General features: G+C 44.2%; 1 protein-coding gene across 1 annotated transcript in view; it reads left to right on the top strand.

Annotated features, from left to right (window-relative positions):
* Window positions 1-13,896, top strand: part of Nckap5 (NCK associated protein 5) — a 769,956-nt gene extending 756,060 nt beyond the window's left edge. Inside the window, exon 17 of the mRNA XM_041648822.1 lies at window positions 13,821-13,896. Coding sequence (XP_041504756.1) covers window positions 13,821-13,874 — 54 coding nt within the window. The 3' untranslated portion in view covers window positions 13,875-13,896. The remainder of the gene's footprint in view (window positions 1-13,820) is intronic.
* Window positions 13,897-22,036: the final 8,140 nt, after the last annotated feature.

The raw sequence follows: 22,036 nt of genomic DNA, 5'->3' as shown, positions 1-22,036 counted from the left end.
AGATGGGAGAATGAGTGAGATAGGATGGGATGGGTAGCACATGAATCCACATATGCATGGATAGGTGTAGGGAGAATGGGATGGGTGACGTTAAAGAAGGAATTGGATTGGTGGAAGAATGAAGTAGATGGATGTACAGGGTAGATGAAAAGATACTTGCATAAAGGAATGGGTGGTAGGCATATGGTTATTGGAGAAGTTGGTTCGCTTGGTTATTGAAGTTGAGAAGTCTAATGATTAGCCGCCTATCGGCTAGGACCAGGGAAGCCATTCTCATCACTCATCCCAAGTATAACTGTTGCAGAAGCAGGGAAGTCTATGGTATGACTATGAGACTGAAGCCAAAGACCTCAGAACTTGGGGCTCATTGGTGCAGGGCTGTGTCCAAAACCTTGAGGACCTAGAGTTCAAGAGCCGTGTGTGCTGTGTAGGCTTTATATGCCTCTGAGAGCAGAGTCACCATTAGGACCCCATTCTAAAGCAATGTAGTCCCTTTCACTTAATGCTTCCTTTCTCGTCTTCTTCCCCAGTGGCTTTGGTTTTATGTTACTTCACTCTTTTTACTCAAAAGGCATGTACTCTCTTCCCTTTGCTAACTTACCTATGTCCTCTCAGTGCCCTGGTAACAGGTGGATAAAAGTAGCCAGCAAAGAGTCAAACTGGATGGAAACATGCCTGACCAAAACACAGAGCAGATCGTACATGCCCTGTAGGGAGTCAGCCTGTGTAGATAAGATAAACAACGTTATGGCACAGAAACCCAAAGCTCACTTCATTGGTGAGGACCATAGGGCATTGTCTTAGTACATTTTATGTTGCTCCAAAAAGCAATTTTAGGAGAGAGGGGCTAATTCTGGCTCACAGTTTGAAGCTCAGTCTGTCATGTTGGAGAAAGTATGGCAGCAAGAGCCTGAGGCAGTGGGAGCCTGAGGCAGCTGGTTGCATTGCATCCACTCTTGGGAAGCAGAGAGAATTGAATGCTGGTGCTCAGTCCATGTTCTCCATTTAAACGGTCTAAGATCCAAGCAAGGAAATGGTGCAGGAGTCTTGGATCCCCCAAAACTGGGATTACAGGTGGCTGTAGTGTGGGTACTGAGGATAATGAGGTTACCAAACCTGTATCCTCTACAGAGGAATAAGCAGTCTCCCCAACCCTAGCACTGTCTATCCTTAACCCAAATTCCTTTACTTCATAATTGGTTTGGCTTCCTGCTAGCATTTTCCATGTAGACATGAACATTTCTCGGTTCAAAATTCCATACCACTGGGAATTTCCATAACAAGTTATATTTCAAACTTGACTCAACTTTTAAGTGTAGATTATGATTATTAAGTAATTCTTAAATTGGAGAAGATGATGAAATCTATCAAATGATACATAGCATAGGAACTGAGAATTAACCTTTGGGATAATATAGAAGTCATCAGAGATGGGTAGAAAGATGGGCACGTCCTTCAACTAGTGCAGATTGACATCAGATGGGAGAGGTCTCAAACGTGCAGAAGGAGAAGGATTAGAGGAAGTTAAGGTATAAATCCTTCAAGGGCCTTCTTTTTACTCTAAAATGGTGTAGATAAATGGGGTCACTTAAGAGCTTCATTAAGGATAGAGGGAATCACCACATATTAAATGCTGATGGCAAAAACCCAAGAAAGGAAGGGAAAAATGAAGCTGTAAGGGACTTGTATATGTGGAAAGGCTGTCCTTAGGAACATGACATTCATCTACAGTGACTAGGGAATTTGAGGGCTTATGGGGAAGTGCTTTCATGTGCAGATGGGACTTTGTTCAACTCTCTCGTGACTTCTTGTTTTCTGGGGGAAATATACAGACTTGTCCTCAATTAGGAGGAGCCATGGGTAAGGAGGTGCTGCTGTTTTGAAGAGAGGGGAGGTGGAACGGGCTAAAGAGCTCACCCAAGGTCTTGTGAATGAGAAGGGGGTTTGAGCATAGCTGGGTGTCTACCCCTCCACTGTGCAGAACCTAAAGGAAAAGAAATGATGGCCTGGGGGTGTGGCTCATTAGGTAGAATGCTTGCTTAGCACTCACAAAGTCCTGGCTTCTACTCCCACCACCACGTAAACTGGGCATGGCAACACATGCCTGTAACCCAGCCCTCGGAGGTGGGGGAGGGTGATCATAAGTTCAAGGTCATTCTTGGCTGCATAGCAAGTTTGCAGCTAGCCTGGAATACATGAGATCCTGTTTTGACAGAGAGGGAGGGAGGGAGGGAGGGAGGGAGGGAGGGAGGGAAGAGAGAGAGAGAGAGAGAGAGAGAGAGAGAGAGGAGTGATGAATCCAGGAGAATGGTGTAAATAAGAATGGAGGTTGGTATCATAACAAGAAATGTCCGAGGAACCATGGGTCACTGGTAGAATCAGTGGAATTATGTTCTGACCTAAGGATTGTGGGACAAAGAACCAGGCAGCCTGAGCAAGGAAGCACGTGCATGCTGAGTGGAGAACAGTTGTTTTTCATTGAGACTGTGGAGACTGACTGTGTTCTTGGTGCTAGTGTGTTGAAGACAAGATCTTGAGCCTAAAATACTATTAGGGGCCCCAAACATAATGAATTTTTAAAAATATATAAATATAAATCTGGGATCTTAATCACATAGCATGGTCTCCCTTGTTTTATTTATCTTGCTGTCTCTAAAACCTGTCAAAATGTTTACACAGAATGAAAGCTCGGTGTTTGCTGATTGAAAGAATGAATGAGGGGGTGAATGAATGAATGAATGAACAAATAGTATATTGCTTGAGAGCTCACTAAATGACTGTTTCAAATGATAGAGACAGAAAGTCCAACTTGTTCAGTTTAATGTCTGTATTTCCTTAAAATGATCAATCTTCCCTCACTGGCAATGAATGTGGCTTGGTCTAACCAATGTCATTGAGGAGCAAATCTGGTGTAACTAAGCAGTCATAGTATTTTGGGGTCAAAACCAAACTGTGACTTTAAGTAATGAGTAAAATCATGAGATTGGGTCTGAAAATAAGTTAAAAAGGAGCAATTCCCAAAGTGAATTATAAGAGTAACTTTACATGTATTCCAGAGTTACTATAATGAAAAGAACTTGTGTGTGTGTGTGTGTGTGTGTGTGTGTGTGTGTACATGTGCAAAGTGCTCAGCCATAAACAATGGGACATCTGCCCACCTGCCCCCTACTCCAGGATCAGGAAGCATCTTGGAAGAGGACAAACATCATTAAGAGCCAGAGCAAGGGGTGGAGTGCTGTGACAAGCTGTCTTCAGGACACAACATGACTACAGCAGTCGTGAACTCATAGTAGCCATGGTTACCAGCACAGGATCAAGCCAGTTAATAACTCTACAGGCTCCCAAGTCCCATCCCCAGCTGAGGAGCTATTGACAGTTGACAGTTTCTGGGGACAGAGAGTTCATTTTCTTTGGCACTGTGGTCACTGAGAGGTTGTTCATGCCCCAGTGGCTGACCTCATACTCACATGAATATAAGTAATACTAATTCAACTCAGTAGGTTGAATAATAATAAATTTTATATATATATATATATATGTGTGTGTGTGTGTGTGTGTGTATAAATGTGTATATATATGTATGTGTACATGTATATATGTGTGTGTATTTGACTACTGGAATTCATTATTTACATTTTTCAATTATTTATATTTACCATGTTATAGATAACCTAGTACAGCAAATAACTTTGCCCTTAACTGTTAACACATTCGAGATGATAAAAACTAAAATTTATTCTGGGGCCAGGTTCCCGCCCCGTGGAAAGGCAGACATGGGAGATGTGAGAGTCAGAACCAATGGCCTAGAGATGCGTGTGTGTTTTCAAGTGGAGTGAGCAGACTGAAGCTCACCCCACACTGCATGAGCCTGAAGACTGTGGATTCGGGCTCTAGACTCAAGGCAGGGAGTGTTGAATCTCTTGAGCTCCTCCACCCCTCTAAAATGATTGGTTTATGGATTCTTTGCTATTTGTTCATTTATTTGTTTGCTTTATATGTATGTGTTGGGAGGGGTACTATATATGTGCATGCACCCGGAGGACAGTTTCAGGTATTATTCCTCGGGTGCTATACACCTTGCTTATCCTGACACCAGGCCTCTCACTGGCCCGGGACTTACCAGTTTGACTATGTTGGCTGACCAACAGACTCCAAGGAGCCTCCTGTCTCTGCCTCCCACTTTTTGGAGAGCATGCCATTGCATGTAGCTATTTTTTCAGGCTTCTGGGAATCCTCTTGCTTGTATAACAGCTGCTTTATTGGATGAGCCATGTCCCCAGGCCAGTTTTTGGCTTCTGAATCATGTTTCCTCCACCCCTTTTCCAAAGGCCAACGGATAGCCAAGAATGCTTGATTACCTGAAAGGAGGGAGAAGGAGCCGATCATTTTCTGTATCTAGGTTATAGGAAGCTGTGATATCAACCGTCCTCACACACCATCCTCACAAACCCTGCCACAGCAAAGGTCAGGGGTCACCGCAGAATGTTCTACCTCTGTTAGCGAGAGCTGGTCCATCAGTGACTACCCATCCTCCATTGTGTGGAAACGACTTCATCCCCAGAATAGAAAGAAGCACGCTTCATTCTAAGTCTGTGATTGGCTTCATTGAAGAACATTTGAGGCCATTTGTCAAAGAGCCTGATGGATGTCTCCATGGTGAATCACACTACCACACAGAGAACACTCATCCCCATGTCATCACAGATCCCTGATTCTTTTAACTTTTCAAGGGAAAATTTAGGTTAGAGTTCTGATTTTTGTCACTGGATTCTGAGATTCTTGAACCACCCTCTCATCATTTGATCCCCTGAGATTAAAGAAGAGTGCTCGGAAGAGTGGCATTATTCAAGGAACAAGTGCTAGGCAGAAGGAAGTGGCATGTCCCCCCAGGCACCGCAATATATTTGTGATTCTCTCCCTGTTTCGTCTCAGCTCCTTGAGAACCCAACTGCATCTTATTCCCCGCGTCAGATGCCTCCAATGGTCTGTGTGCACGCATCTGACATACCTTTGGGGACTTGCTAAGTACTTGCCCAGCGTTTTTATATCTAGTGTAGCCTCTAATTCCTCAGCTCCTGTCAGAACCACCAGGAGAAAGGCAGGCTCCCTAGCAACAGCAGATAGGGAGGGGTAAGTGCAGGAGTTGCTGCCTTAGCCAATCGCCCTTAAGAACTTGCTGAGAGATCTTCTCTAGGTCTTCAGGGTTCTCATCTGAAAAAGGCAATTAGATTTAGACCTGCAAGCCTTTTATAAGCAATAAAAAAGTTATTCTTGGGAGGGGAGGGGCTGGTGAGATGGTTCAAGTGAAGAAATGTGTTTGCTACAAAGTCTGATAACTTGAGTTTGATCCCCAGACCCACAGAAAGAGAATTGACTCCCTCATGCTGTCCTCTGACCTCCATACCTGTGTATGCATGAGCACACACACACACTTACATGGGGGGGCGGAGGGAGGATGTGGGGTGAGAAATAAAATTTTAAATGCTAAAAAAAAAAAAAAACCCTAGCACATCATTTTGATGGCTGGTCAGTGTTTTACCACAGCCACAGGAAGCAAGCTAATACATCCACTTAAAGTATATTTTTACTTAAGGCATAATTTCTAGTAAGATTATTCTGATTATTTGTATATGATATATTATGTATTGCTTTATTCTGCATTGTATTTAGAATAAGCATATTGTGTATGTACATATTAATATTGCAACAGGATCTCACAGAACTGAGGCTAGCCTCACGCTCACTAGGTAGTTGACAGTTACCTTGACTTCTGCTTCTCTTGCATCCACCTCCTGAGTTCTGGGGTTGTAGGCTTTCACTAATATACTGAGTTTTATTCCATACTAGGAATGGAACTTAAGTGCTTCCTGCATGCTGGGCAAGCATTCTACCTTCTGATCTACATTCCCAGGTCCTCTACTTTTCTTTTTAATAATAAGAGAAGGGGAGCAGGGAGGTACCTCAGCACTGAAGACAGTTAAACATGGTGACCTTTGTGTGATCCCCAGAACCTATATGGTGGAAGGAGAAAACGGATCCCTGCAGGCTTTCCTCTGACCTCCACAATATCCCTGTGTCACGGTCCCCTCTCCCACACCGGATAAAATTAATTTACCTAATAAATTTTAAGAACAGCTTTCTGTATTAGGTCACACATCTGCAGGAGGATTGACCCTAGTTCTACATCAGCATGGGCTTCAGATGTCTTTCAGGGCATCCACAGCAAGGGAGAGAGACAATGTCTTTAAGACAAACAAAAAGATTAAAAAGTTAAAAATAAATTAAAAGAGCAACTTTGATCCTTTTTCATTATTATTTTCAATGCCTCCCAGCTCCCTTCCCCTGCTGCACTGCTGTTGCCAGGCAGACAGAGGTGTGCCTGCGTGTAACCTAGGGATTTCTGAGGGGCTCTAGCAGTCTGAGCTCGACAAAGCAGTTCCTTAGACATTGTTTTGTGGATTCATGAAGACCTGATCGGCGGAACACATTAGCTTGTGCTCTTGACTTCCAGGTCAGGAGCCTGTGAGCTCTCCCAGTACACAGTTTAAAATATGGACCAATAAAAGGCACAGGATGACAGTTTACTCCTCAAACTTCAACACCACAGCTCCTGTTTTCCATATTTTCACAAGCAAGCAGGAAACCAAACCCACACAGCTATGATTAATCACTTGAAATGAAGAGAAAGTGAAAGCCGGGTGGGAATAGAAGCTCTTTCTGGAACAGCTAATTTGAAAACTTGAAAGACACTCCCTTTGTCCCACTGACTTGGAGACAGCTATATAACTAGGATTTTAAGTTATTTCTCTCTCTAGAGGACTTCATCTCTTATGTAAATAAGAAGTCATTTCTCAGCTTTCTGCAGTCTGGACAACAGATCCCTTCCAAGAATGAATGCTATGAGTGGAAGAAACTGTCTTCCCCAGAAGGGAGACCCTGGTTGGTGATTCTGTACCAACTGGCCGGCTCTGAAATCATATACATACAAGTAACATTATACAGGCTGGGAAGGTTTTAGTTACATATTTATGAATATATTATAGATTGCATATTTAGATATATATGTATATATCTCAGAACAATTTTAAAAAGTGGGACTGGGACTGAAGAAGCATGGGATAAAACTGGACTCTCTGAACATGGTGGACAATGAGCGCTGCTGAGAAGCCAAGGACAATGGCACTGGGTTTTGTAACTACTGCATGTACTGGCTTTGTGGGAGCCTAGCCTGTTTGGATGCTCACCTTCCTAGACCTGGATGGAGGGGGGAGGACCTTGGACTGCCCATAGGGCAGGGAACCCTGACTGTTCTTCTGACTGGAGAAGGAGGAGGAAGGGAGTGGGTGTGGGGAATGGGGGGAGGGGGAGGGAAAGGGAGGTGGGGAGGAGACAGAAATTTTTAATAAAAAAAATAAAATTAAAAAAATAAAAGTGGCAATGAATTTGAGAAAAGGCAGTACAAGGAAGAGGTTGGGCATAAGAAAAGGAATGAGGAAAGTTACACAATTATTTTTTAACTTAAATAATTAGCAATAAACTAAAAGGGACTTCAGAAAAGTAATATAGCCATTATAGAAATCAACATAGAGGGGCCTCAAAGATTTTTAAATATAACTATCCTATGACCCAGCTATACCACTCCTGGGCAGATACCCACATCCTACCACAAAGATACCTGTATACCATGTTCATTGCTAAATCACCATAATGCAGGGAAGCAGAACCAGCCTCGCTCTCCATCCACTAGTGACTGGAGAGTGAAAATGTAGTCATATATTCAATGGGATTTTATGTAGCTGAAAGGAAAATGGAAGTATGAAATTTGTGGGAAAATGGATGAATCTGAATAATTAGACTCAGAGTGACAAATACAGCATGCTCTCTCTAATGGTCTAGCTTTCAGAGTGTGTGTGTGTGTGTGTGTGTGTGTGTGTGTGTGTGTGCGTGTGTGTGTGTGTGTGCGTGTGTGTGTGTGTGTGTGCGTGTGTGTGTTTGCATGCATGCATGCACTCTATGGAACTAGAAAGAAGACAAGAGGGGGAAGGAGGGAACAGAGGAAAACAGGACACATGAGAATTTAAACCCAAAAGTATATACTGGGTCCTGCAAGGCAACTGGAACAGGGGACAGAGATGGAGAAGAATAAGAGAGGAGAAAAAAAAAAATCAAACCAAGTTTTGTATGAAAATGCCATAATGGAGCCTTAGTTAGGGTTTTTAATGCTGTGAAGAGACACCACGACCACAGCAACTCTTAGAAAGGAAAACATTTAATTTGGGGTGACTCACAGTTTCAGAGATTCAGTCCATTATCATCATGATGGTGAGCATGGCAGCATGCAGGCAGACATGGTGCTGGAGCTGAGAGTTCTACATCCTTCAGGAAACAGGAAGTCAACTGACAGTCACATTATGGGAAGCTTCTCCCTCTTGTCTCCTCTCTAGTTCCATAGAGTGCATGTGCACACCTACACACACACACACACACACACACACACACACACACACACTAAAAGCTAGAAAGAGACCTCAAAGCCCACCCACACTTCCTCCAACAAGGCCACACCTCCTTGAAGTAGTAAGGGCAGTGGGGCTGCATCCCCAGCACCCCGGCTGCCTGCTCGGCGGCTAGCTTATGCTCCGAAATAATTACACAGACACTGTATTCTTTTAATCACTGCTTGGCCCATTCTCTTCTAGGCTAATTCTCACATATTAATTTAACCCATTTCTAATCATCTGTGTGTAGCACCCCAAGGTGCGCTTACCGGGGAGATTCTAGCCTAGTCCATCCTGGGTCGGAGCTTCATCCCGGGAGCGGGGCATGGCATCTCTCTCAGGCGTCTGCTCCCGAGAGGAAAGCTGTCGAGTCTGACCTCACTTCCTCTTCCTCCCAGCGTTCTGTTCTGTCTACTCCTCCCACCTATCCTCTAATCAATAAAATGGGCCAAGGCAGTTCCTTTATTAGCCAATGACCTTCCTCCATCACCTCCTAGTAGTACCACTCTCTTTGGGGGCCATTTTCTTTCAAACCACCACACTAATTTTAAAAGAAAAGTTAAAATTCACAATAAAATGTTTTAAATTATTTTCCAGCTGCAGAGGCTAGGATGTGTAAGATCAAGCTACCAGGCGATCTGGTGAGGACCTCACTGTTCCACAGCTGTCACCTTCTGAAAAAGAGTGGGACTTTAAACCATTTACATCTCCAGCCTCCCAGATGTATTCCCTGGCATCTTGTGGGGAGAAATTCTAGGTGGATTAGGATCTTGGGCTCAAATCCAGCATTTTTCAGTTGTTACTAGGTTCTTCAATCTGCATTTATTTTAAAGAAAAGAAAACTCGGAGACTAACATCTTAAAATGAGTCATGGACGAAGTGCACATTTGCAAGAAAATACGGCTTTTACAGCTTCTCCATCACTCTTTGGAGTTGACCTAAACAAGCCAGTGGGCCAACACTGAAAAAAACTTCCCATGTGACATTGCGCCCAGCTGTTTTCTGATCAACTAAATATAACTTCCTTTCTTTCTGATTACTTTTCCTTTTCAAATGAAGTCCTTTTTTTAATTTTACAGAATTAATGAAATCATAATTTCAAATGACAGAGTTAAACCAAAGTGTTTTTTTCATCTTCAGGAATCTTGTTTTTAAGTTCACTAAACAAAAAAAGCTCAGAGAGAAAAAAAACCCAGAAATTTGTTCTCTCTTCTTCCCATAACTTAACAAAATTAAATTTCTCATGAGTATATAACCATGGGATTTTAGTGTTTCGGGGTCACCAGTGCTAGGGACAATACATATTTTATAGGTAACCTGTGGACTTTCTTAGGGGGTATTTTAATGAACTGCCGGACATTGGGAATCATGAAATAAAGGAGTTTCTTCCCATTTCTGGAGGGATCTGAAGACAGAGCATCAGTGGGGTCAGGTGTCTCTCCTGGCTTCTGCTGGTGACTAGTCGTGCGCAGTCCTCTACATGACTGCAGACCGCCATCTCTGAATCTTACTCTCATGGCATGTCAGTCACCATGTGTGTGAGTTTCATCATAGCATTTCCCACATACTTCCTGGTTCTTTGTGTCCTCCTGCCCTCCAGCGACATCAGTTGTGTTTCATTGCAGCCCTCTCCTACTCTTGTGTGATCTATCCTTTGTCTGTGTGTGCTGTGTGTGTGCGCGCATGCATGTGTGCTTGTCTGTGTAAATGTCAATGTGTGTAAGTATATGTGTATGCAGGTACACATGTGCACATGGATGTAGAAGCTAAGGGGTCACTACCGGTGTCATTCCTTGGGTACTATCCTTTTGATTCTTCTAAATTTTATTTTCATTTTTTAATTGATCCTTTGAGAATTTAATACATATATACAATTTATTAGGATCATATCTACCCACATATTTCCTCTCCCAAGCCCCCCTGGTCTCCCTAACACACTCCTCTCCCAACTTTATGTCTTTTTTTGTATTTTTAATATCCCATTGTTTCAGTTACTGCTGTCTGTATGTGCTTCCGTGAGGTCATCTCTGGAGCATGGGTGACCTCCTGGGGTCATCTCTGGAGCATGACCTCCTGGTGACCACACTTGCAGGTAGAAATGCATCTCCCTCCCTAGAAGTTATCAACTCCTCACTCAGGGCAGGGCATCTGGGCTCGAGTTCTCACTGGCTTGATCGTGTGTAGGACTTGTACCTGATCCATCTGTCTCTGCATCCTCAGGACCAGGACTGTAAGCCCCTGTCACCACTCCTGGGTGTTTTAACATGAGTGTTGTGAGATTTTTCCAAGGATAATAGAACAGACATGCACTCACCCCAGATAAGCCACTGACAAACCAAAGAAATGATTCTACTGAAATCTAACTTAGAAAACCTCTGGCTACCGGGGTCGCCATAACCAGCTTTTCTACATAGGTGCCTGGGTCTGAACGTGGGTCCCTATTCTTGTCTAGTTAGCACTTCATAGTTCCTTCAGCTTGCCTAGCAAGCACTTCATCTGTTGAGCCATCTCCCTATCCTGGTGTGCTTAAACTTCTCGGAGCATCTTGATTACACCTGTAATGAACTTATTGTCAACTAAAGTGGGGGTCTGAAGAACCTCTTTTGGGAGGACGTAGTTCAATCTACAGAATCACCCAATGCCAAAAGCAGAAGGTGGCAGGATAGAGGAATTAATAAGTCTTTGACTTCAGCGAGGAGAGGTCAGCTTGGACCTGCTAGGTTCTTGGGAACCTGAAATAGCATGAACCATAAACAAACAACTGCAGGAAGCTGTAATCTGTAGCCAGGAAAAGCAGTTGGGGAGCCCTGGATAGCTCAGAGATGTCTTCTGACTTACATAATCAAAACAAGCAAGCCCAAGGGCTTTACCTACAAGTCATTTGGCCCCTATGCCATGTGCAGATTCCGAAGCTGTCATCTCAGTGACTCTTCTGCAGCTGGGATATGATACCCTGAGAGAAGTACCTTGAGAGACAAAGGTTTCTTCTGGCTCTCAGGTCAAGTTCATAGAGAAGTCAGGGCTGCAGAAGCTTGGAGCAGTTGGTCACATCCACAACCAGCAGTAGGCTCCCCAATACTCACCTCCTTGTCCCGTTGTATTGCAGTCCAGGAGGGGTTCTGCCCTCAGTCAAGAGGGGTCTTCTCACGTCAGTGAAGGTGATCAAGCTCACCCGCACAGGCTGCCTCTTGGGTGATTGTAGACTATGTCCCAGTGACAGCACTGACCATCGCAGGAGTAGCTCCCAGTTAGGACACAGGTACAAGGAGCCTTGCCCCCACGGGGGCCGTGGGAGCAATGAAAATGCAGGGGAATAAGTGGGAGATGGAGACTGCCCTTGGTTCACTTAAAACTGAACTAGCCAGCAACTCCCTGGTTTCCGTCTTAAACCGTGTAGTGACTTAATTAGAACGATGTTTACATGTTTGCTTTTATTCTCACACTACAGCTAATTATTTCCCAGCACTACTTGTTCTTCACAGTGTGATATAAGTTTCTCATTTATGATTCATTGATTCAAGACTATTTATGTGGTTCATGCTGTTTAATAGGTGTCATTTTGGGCATGGTAGATAGAGCAAATTTAAAAAAAAAAAGACTAAATCCTTGCCTTATTTTAGCTAAGAAGGAAATAAACAGAATAGAATGCAAGTCCCACATCCAAGGATTCAACCAAGCCTGAATGAAAAAATACCAGAGTAAAACACTCGAACTCATCATTATTCCATGAACAATGCAGGGTAACAGCTACAGCATTTGCAGTGTGGCACGTGTTATGAGAAATTCAGAGGTCATTCACAGTAGACGGGAGGATTGTGACTGCGAAAGTGAATCATTTGAGCACCTAGGAGTTTGGGCATCCCTCACAGGTGTTAGGGCATCCCGGAACCACTCCCTGTGGCTACTGACTAATAACCATAATAATGCCAACTAAGGATGTGTGCTTTTAAAGCATTTACTAGGTGGGGTTTGTGTGTGTACATACGTGTGTGCGCGCGCACGTGTGTGTGTGTGTGTGTGTGTGTGTGTGTGTGTGTTTATGCAGATGTGTGAGCACAGGAGCCCATACATCACAGTGCTCATGTGGAGGCCAGAAGACAATTTTCTGTAGTTGGTTTTCTCTCTCGTCCTTATGTGTTTCAGGGGATTGAATTCAGGCCGTCACGCCTGATAGCAAGACCCTTTTGTCACTGAGGCATTTAAGTAACACAGTGATGCACAGTTTTAAATGGGGAAAATGGGGTGCATATGAAATAGCGAGTCCACTGCCTCCTGAGACTGACTGGGTGAGGGTCTCTCTGTAGAGTGAATGCTTGAACAAAAGTTGAGATGAAGTGTTGACGTGTGATATGTGCTGGAGCTTATGGGCAGAGTATAGCAGGTACGGTGACAGGACTGGTGTCCCCAGGTCAGTGTGGACAGAGCACACTGATAGAAGGGATGGAAATCAGGGTGGAGAAGAATTCAGGAGCCAGTTGTGTAAGACCTTATGGGCAGTGAAAAGGCTGGAGGTTCCAGACCCAGCAAAGGGAATGGGGGGAGCAGTCTGAACAGGGGAGTGAGTGACTCCGTTTCCAGGGAATGCAGTGGCTTCTGCACAGAGAGCAGGCTCATAGGAAATGAGCATGTGGACACATCTAGGCCTTCCAGCATGAGGGGCCAAGTGCTGAGCACTCCATGGGAACTCAGCCCACCAGAAAGGCCCCTGGGAACAGGTGACAGGAGGGAGAGAAGCAGAGCTGTCAGGCTCACAGCAGGGCAGAGGCAGGAGGACGCACTTGCTTCTTTTCCTGATTCCCAGACTTAGGTGGGCATCACCAGGAGCCAGGAAGAAGAACATAGGACTTGTAGATATGGTGATGCAAGGGAAGCCTGCAAAAGGGGAGTGATCGTGAGAACAGACAGAAGTTTATTAGAGATCAAAGAGAAATAGAAGGTGACTATGACTACAAGTTTCCATACATGAAACATTGGCACATATATCTCAACATTAGCTGCACACAGTGACATGTAGACATCAGTAATATCTGTACACACACACACACACACACACACACACACACACACACACACACAAGGTGGGGAGAGCCAAATAGTTTTCATCTCAATGCCAAAACAATTCACAGACAATGGTTGCCCGAATTGCTATATTAAGGATTCTGAGGCTATATCAATGAACATCCTGTACTTGCTATGATGTGGGGAGGGGAAGGGGCCCCATCCATGCCAGATATGAGCTGTGAAGTCTGCACAGCCAAGCAGTTGTCAGCCAAGCCCCTCACCTTGAGAACGTCTTGAAGGGAATCTCTTGTTTTCTTTAAGGTGGTGGTAACACCTCACCCTGAGTCCCCTGTGGAAAGAAAGAGCCATGATTAAGCTGAAATTCTTGGAATACAGGTATTCCTCTTCCTTCTTGTTCCCCAGGAATTTAAAGAGGTCATTTCTTGGTATCATTTCTTCCTGAAGGGTTTGCTTTTGTTTCTGTGGGAGGGGTTGCCTGTGGGAAGGAATGCAAGAGTATGTGTGTTGGTGCACGTGTGCTTATGTATGTGTGTACATGTGGAGGCCAAGACAACCTTGCGTGTTTACTTCCAGGTGCCCTCCGCTTTGTGTTCGAGGCAAGGTCTCTCACTGGCCTGGAATCTTCCAATAGGTTTAGCAGGCTAATCACTGAGCTCCAGGGATTTCCCTGTCTCTACTTCCCCATTGCTGAGAAACCAAGCACTTGCCACTGTGCCCAGCTTTTACAGGGTTCTGGGAATCGAACTCAGGTCCTCGGGCTTGCAAGGCAAGTGGAACAACTGAGCCATCTAAAGTCTGGGTTATTTCTTTCTCCTTTATGCTAAGGAGGATGTGAGGCAGCACACTAGTCCCTTGGCCATTCCCTGCTCTACAGACTCTGCAGGCTGTGCACACTGTAGAAACAGACCATTCCCCTGACACTGTCTGTGGAAGTTACTCTAGAGGGAATGGTTCTGCCTGTGCAGGTGGAATATGGTGTCACCCTGTGGTTGCAACCCCATGGACTCCCAAGCCATTCTAGTGGTCGTCCTGCATGTCTCGGTGTCCTTCCAGGATGGGGTGCAGCTAATGTAGAGATCTGGTATGTCATATCCTTTAGAAATTCAGCCAGACAGCAGGGGGTCAGGTGGAGCATCTTCTCTGAGAAGGAAATTTTCAAATGAAATCAAGAGGTTCAGGAGTCAAACCTTGGGGATCCCGAGGTGCACCTCCTCCAAAGTGAGGTGACCCTGCTTGCAGTGTGCACCATGGCCAATCCTGTTCCTAATCTCCCTGCTTATCTTTCCCTTGATTTTTATTGTGAGAACTCTTTTAAATGGGAATTTGTAGGATTATCTTTAATATTCTGTCAAAGCCTCTGGTGCATGTTAATTATCAGTTTAACTAACTCGGAGCAATTTATGTGGCTATTACCTGAAGATAAAATATTTTACATTTTTTTTAATTTTTAATCTCCAATAAAATAACAAGTTATTTTATTATTCAAATAGGGCTCACTTCCTGCTGTGTTCAATACAATTTTTAATAAATATGTAAATTCTAAAATTAATTTACAGCATGCATTGGGAGGCATGATTTTGAGATGACAAAAAACTTGATGGATCGTAAAATTGTCCCCCTCCCCCTTACAATCATCAGTCACTGAGAACAGAATGTGCAGGCCTCTTATAATCCTCCAGCCTTTCCTTCATCTTGTTTTGTTAGGGACTCACTTGAAATTGATTACAAAGTAATATGTTTCTTGGACCATCACTCATTCACAGATTAATTAGATATTTTAGTTACTATCCCGCTGTGAGGGGGTACAGCTGTCGCTCCTGCTTTGTTGTTGAGGGCATCAGAAGAGTAACCTTGATAATTGCTCCCACGTGAGCAAGGCTACCAGGCCTCACTGACCAAATTCTGGCCACATGAAGTAAGACATCCTTTACCTTGCTTGTGTGTGTGTGTGTGTGTGTGTGTGAGAGAGAGAGAGAGAGAGAGAGAGAGAGAGAGAGAGATAGAGAGAGAGATACAGATACAGATACAGATACAGATACATGTTTGTCCATGCATGCACATATCAAGACCAGAGGTCGGTCAACATTAGATGTCATCTACTGTAACTTATCTTTGGAGATAGCATCTCTCATTGAACCTGGGACTCACACCAGTTCAAGATCCCATGATCTGCCAGTGACCACCCTCCCCCAGTCATATGGTGACAGGTAACCTCCACCGCTTCCAGCTTTTTGCATGGTTATTGGGGATCCAGATGTGGTCCTCATATTTGCATGCAAGCACCATACTTGCTGAGCCATACCTGTGGTCCCCTACTATGTTTCTTTTCTAATTGGTACACAGCAAGATTTCTTTATTGGCTGTGACCAATGCACACTGACATTCTTGTACATGGTGACTTGGTTTTTCTCTTGGTTGAGAATTTCTGTAGCTGTTTTCTAAAACCTGCAAAAGGAACAGAAACAGAAGTGCCGGTGCCTAGTGGGTTTGGACTCCCAACACACCACTTTCCTGATCCTTTACCAATGGATACGATCTTTGGATCAATTTTATAATGTTTAGTAATCCTACGATCGCCCTGAATCCCGTTTGTATATATCTCTGTGTTTGTGACTATGTGTTCTTGTGAAATAGGAGGTCATATGTCAGAGATGCAGAGGCCAGAAGACAACCTCAGATGTTGTAACTGTCTGCTTATTTTAAGACAGTTCCCACTGGTTCGAACACTCCAGGCTGGCTAGCCATTGAGCCTCAAGAATGGGTCTGTCTCCGCCTCTTCGGGTCTAGAACTGCAGCACACACTGCCCCACACAGCTTCTTACATGTCTGCTGGGTCTGGAACTCCGCTCCTCAGGCTTGTGTGACAAGCACAGTACTGACTGAGCTGTGACCTCCCCGGTCTCCCACCCCCAACACAACTATGCCAGTAACTTGTCTAGAACAGATCTAAAGAAAATTAGTTCTCAAGTCAATTAGGAAAACTGTAGGTATGTGTATCAGGGAAACTGGGCAGGAACACAGCGAACAGAAATTCTGACCTGCTCATATTTAAGTAGTTGAAAATCTGAGATTTCATGAAACTGAGAATTAGGCAATTTTCTCCCTTCTACTCCCAAACCTATGTCAGTGTGTGAAAAAAGTTGCTACCTGTTACATGAAGCAGCTTTTACCACCTTGAGGTTCCCCATATACCCGGACACAGACTGAGCCAAGGGCCTCTCAAGGTGAGGAAGTTATCACTTAGGACTCCACCCTGGTCATGAGCCTGTTGAGAACCCCAGGCCTTTATACAGTTCTCTTTAAATCGTATGTTCTGTGGTTTGTGTGTGCACACACGTGTGGATGCCAAAGGACAACCTTAGGTGTCATGCCTCAGTGTGCCACCCACCTTGTTATTCTGACTGCCCTGAATTCACGAAGTAAGCTAGATTGGCTGACTGGCAAATCCCAGGGATCCCCTGTCTCCTCCTCCCCAGGGTTAGAATTACGAGTGCACACCACCACCTCAGGCACTTTCATATGGGGTCAGGGAATCAAACCCAGATCTTTGTACTTGCAAAGGAATGCTTTATTGACTGAGCCATTCCTCCAACCCCATGGTTATGTGACTGATCCCTACTCGCTCTTTGTGTGTTTTTATCTCTATCTTTTCAGGTGGCAGGATGATCCTCCAAAGTACATACTAATCAAAGTTTTCTGAAAAACAGATTTTATTTTCCCATTTACCTATTGTGGAAGTAATTACGTCCATGCACAAGTTCTAAACAAAGTAAATCTGGATATTTGGACACTAAACTGCCCTTCTCAGACTTCCCACTAAAGAGACCAGTGTCTTGTTCTTGGAACCCAGTGACTTTCAAAGGCATGAAAAGGTGCTGCAGGGTGAAAAAGGACATGTGGTCTGTGGGTCAGGCATGTGGCACAGGGGCATAAAGACACACAAAGTCATCACCCCTAATGGAAGATGGAGTCACATCAGCAGTGTGTATTATAACATTGGCTCGCTCTTACCACAGTGCTGGTCTACAGAGGAGTGGAGGGAGAGCAAGGTTGCTCCTGGGTAAAAAATGATTCTGAGATTTCCCATCACCTGTGTCAGGAGATGAGTGGGTGATGGTGATCCCAAAGGATGGAAGGACTTGTGGGCATACCAGTAAATTTACATGTGTTTCTATGTATTCATATGTATGCATATTCATGTGTATGTGTCCATATTTATATGGGAGCACATGTGTATGTGTATTTATTTGTGTACAAGTGTGTGTGCATATGGAAGCCATAGGTAACCTCAGATGTCATTTCGGGACTCTGTCCATCTCAGGTTTTGAGACAGAGACTCTCAATGGCCTGGAACTCACCTATTAGGCTAGACTGGCTGGCCAGTGAGCCTCAGAGATCCACCTGTCTTCTACCCCCTCTCCACTGGCCACCCTGCCCAGCTCCTTTTACATGGGTTCTGGGGACCAAACTCAGGTTCTCATGTTTGTGCAAGAAATACTTTGCTGACTGAGACATCTCATCAGCCCAGGGGGGAAACCTTCTGGAGAGAGTAAGATATGTGAACCAGAACCTTGAGACTGTCTTACTGAGCTCAGAATTCTGCCCATTGCTATCTGCAAATGGCTAGTTAAATAATACGCCTGATACCTATCTGCATGCTACTGACCTTCTGCCAAGATGTTGCTGATCAGTCTTAATTTTATCTGCAAATCCTGGATCACTGGTGTTTTTATTGCTTTTCAGATTGATCTTTGAACTCTATGATCCTTGCCCCGTGATGCTTCTGGATGTTACCTGGTTGAGCCAATTGACAGTCTCAGCTTGTCTGACAATAGAAAATTTTCTCATTTCCCCACTTCCATAGAGAACACTTCAGCTTCCAGTTGCCTTTCAATTTTATCAAAGAGAAGATTGTTATTGTTATATTATTATTATTATTATCATCATTATTATTGAATTGTGTGGGTATACATATGCCACTTGATATATGTATGTGGTTGCAAGTACCGCAGCATGATGAGGCTTTAAGAAGACAACTTTGCAGAGTGGGTTTTCTCTTTCTACTTTGTCATGGGTTCTGGATATAAACTCCGGTCATCAGTTTCATATGGCAAGTGTTTTTACCCATTGCATCATACCCTGACCCTGGGAGGTTGCATTTTTCTGGAAGTTAAGGTCTCTATCTTCAGCTGCCCATAAATCAAACAAGACTCAAATACCAGAACCCTAAAAGATGGGCAGGTGTCTCCGACCCTGAGTAGCCATTCCCTTGCTCCCATGCAACCCCACAGCACTGTTTCCCCTACTTTTCAGGAACCTTGCTTCCATGGGGAGAAAAATAGGAGAGACTTCCTTCTCCTTCTGCTGCTTGGGGGAAAAGAGAGACTATGGTGTCAAGGGGTGAAGAGAGGTTTCATTATCAATCTTAGTTCCCAGACTTAGTAAATCAGGAGTATGCTTGTCTAGGTGGTGATGTCTTCAGCTGTAGCTCCCTTTCATTTAGGTAATTTATGCAGGAGCCAGGAGTTCTGCCTGCACCCCTCCCCCCCAAAGAAACCATTCTTTTCCGCTTACTTGGTGAAATCCTTTGGTGTCTCCGTCAAGGTCCCTCCAAGCCTTATGCCCTGTGGGTCTCGTGGAATGGGGTCTCTGAACCCATGCAGAGCACACGACTGCTCATCCATAGATGAACATACGACACTCTCACAAACATTCTCCCTTTCTACATTTTTTTTTTTTTTTGGCCGGAGGGAGGAGAAAGAGACCTTCTCCTTATTTATCTTGAGCATTTGATAGGCCGCCTTTGAGAAGGTCACTGTCTGCTACGGCAAAATAATCACGGGATTTCTAGACAAGATGGCAAGAGGAAAAAAAAAACTGATTCATTATTTCAAGAATTATTTTTGCCTTCGGTCTCTGAAATGGATGGAGGCTTCTAACAGTGTGTGAGCGAGAGAGCAAGGCTTAACTTATTACAGGAGAGGTTGCGCTTAAAAGGGAAAAGAATTTCAAACATTGCATATTTAGCTCTGCTGTAGTGTAACAAGGGTCAAGGCAGTCCATCGGGTACCCCCATGGGCCTCGGATAATACTGTGCATCTCCCTAAACAGGAAGAAGCTCACTGTGCTCCCTTTCACCTCATTTGCTTGCACAAATGAGGTCCCCAGTCTTCCTCTGGCCTCTTGGGCATGCGAGGCTAGATGGTCCTTCTTACAGGATCGCCCCCATCCCCGCAGTACTGCCTCCTGTGCCACATACACCCGTCCATCTCAGTCTCTTCCCGATGCTGTGATAAGGTACTCTGACCAAAGCAACTTAAGGGAGAAAGGGTTCACCTGGGCTCAGAGGAAGGCAGGGAGAGCTCAGAACAGCTGCTCACGCTGTTTCTGCAGTTGGAAGGCAGCCACCAATGAAGACATGCTAGTGCCCAGCTTTTCTCTAATTATACTGTCCCACTCCTACCCAAGGCACGATGCCACTAACCGCGAGTTGGTCTTCCCATCTCAATTAGCACAATCAGGATAAGCGCCCGTAGACATGCGCAGAGGCCCATCTCTCAGGCAACTCTGCGTTCTTTCAGGTTCATAACTAATGGGAACATGAGACCATAAATACTCAACACTGTTCATTTTGCTGGGATTAACAGCTATGTATATCATCACTCTGCAGGGCTGGAGAGATGGCTCAGCAGTCCCAAGCACCTACTACTCTTGTGCAGGACCTGAGTTTGGTCCTCTCGTCCATGTGAGGCATCTCAGAACCAGCTGTAACTCCAGCTGCAGGGTGTAACTCAGACACCCTCTTCTGGCCTCCTAGTGTACCTGGACTCACCGGTGTAACATACCCACACACACACACACAATTAAAAATAACTAATGGAAACCGGGTGGTAGTGTCACATGGCTTTAATCCTAATCCCAGGACTCAGGAGGCAGAGACAGGTGGATCTGTGTGAATTCAAGGCCAACCTGGTCTACAAATTAGGCTCCAGGACAGCCAAGATGGTTACACAGAGAAACCCTGCCACAAAAAAATAAAATAATGAAATAGTTAGTATACTATGTAAGAAATAAGCTGTGTTTGGTACCAAGACATGTATTATGTAGTGTGATTTTTACAATAAATTCGGTTTGGCCTAAGTGCAAGGCAGCTTGCCCGATAATGATACAGAATTTAAAAATGAAAACAGGAGAGGCTGGGCGATCGATATGACCTTGACTACTTACAAGCCAAATGACTTATGGAAATAATGCGAAGACCCCTGTGAACTCTTTGGCCTGACAGGAGCGTTTTAAATAATATTTTAAGAAAACCAAGAGCAAACATCCCTTGGACCTTCTTTTCAGATTAGATCTGAAATGAAAAACCCAGAGTAACACAATTAACTATTGATTTTGTTGATCCATCTTTAATTCTCAGAGCAATTGAGTTGTGTTTACACAGTCATGCGGGGCAGACATACCTCACTGGGAGCAAGGCGCCTTTTGATTTTACATTAATTTAAAAATTAAATTGTTCTGTGCACGAGAGACAAAAATAAAGTTTAGTTTTTATTTTCACGGATGGTTGACTTACAGATCATAAAGTATTATTAAGCCAGCTAAGATGGCTCCTGAAGAGGCTGCCTTTGAGAATACAGCAGTTGATTGGCTGGGTGAATAGTCAGTGCTCCCTCTTTACCCGTAAGTTTTCTTCCCCTTGCTCTCAGGGACCCCTATGCTATGGTTTGAATGTGAAATGTCCCCCACAGGCATGTGCCCTCAGTACATGGTCTCCAGCTAGTTCTTCTGTTTAAGACAGTTTCTAAACATTTAAGGGATAGAGACTTGCTGGAGAAAATGGGTATCTGGAGGCAAATCTTGTGGTGTGATGGCCTATCTCCTTTCACAGTGCAGATGCGATAGGACCGGCCTTATGCTCCTGCCATCTTCCCCACCATAGTAAACCCCTATCTCTTCTTAAGCTCCTCTTCCCTTATATTACTTCTTGTCAAGTATTTGGTCACAGCTGTAAGAAAAGTAACTGGTGCACTGTAGTCAAATACAGTCCGCAAATAAAGAATCCCTACATTTGAGCTTGCGCACTATTCTGGGTGGCATGAGGAACTCTCTTACCATCCCAGTCTGCTCCGGAAGCAAACTGTTCCTCCACTCAACATAGCCACACGGTAGACACTACCCGCTCTTTACTTACTGAGCCACCACCCCCGTCCAAAATATCCACAGTATCTGCACTACCTGTCATCTGATTCTTTAGCCAGCTCATTTATCAGATCAACTGTCACACCATCAGAGTGCTATGTTCATTTGCAGCTTGCTTACCAGTCCTTCTATGTAACAATTCTCTTGACATTTTTCACCTAATCTCATCACCTAGGCACTGTCCCATCTCACATTAGCTCAAGAGCAGGAGTACAATGCAATACGGTATTTTATGAGAGACTACATTCACACAAAATATTATTCTAAGTATTCTATGTTATTATCAATTTCTCATTGCACTAACTTGTTAACTA

This window comes from Microtus oregoni, unplaced genomic scaffold, assembly GCF_018167655.1.
Source record: "Microtus oregoni isolate MIOR12 unplaced genomic scaffold, Mior012 000003F_ref0000135, whole genome shotgun sequence".
Classification (NCBI taxonomy): domain Eukaryota; kingdom Metazoa; phylum Chordata; class Mammalia; order Rodentia; family Cricetidae; genus Microtus; species Microtus oregoni.
This window is presented reverse-complemented; position numbering and strand designations above follow the sequence as displayed.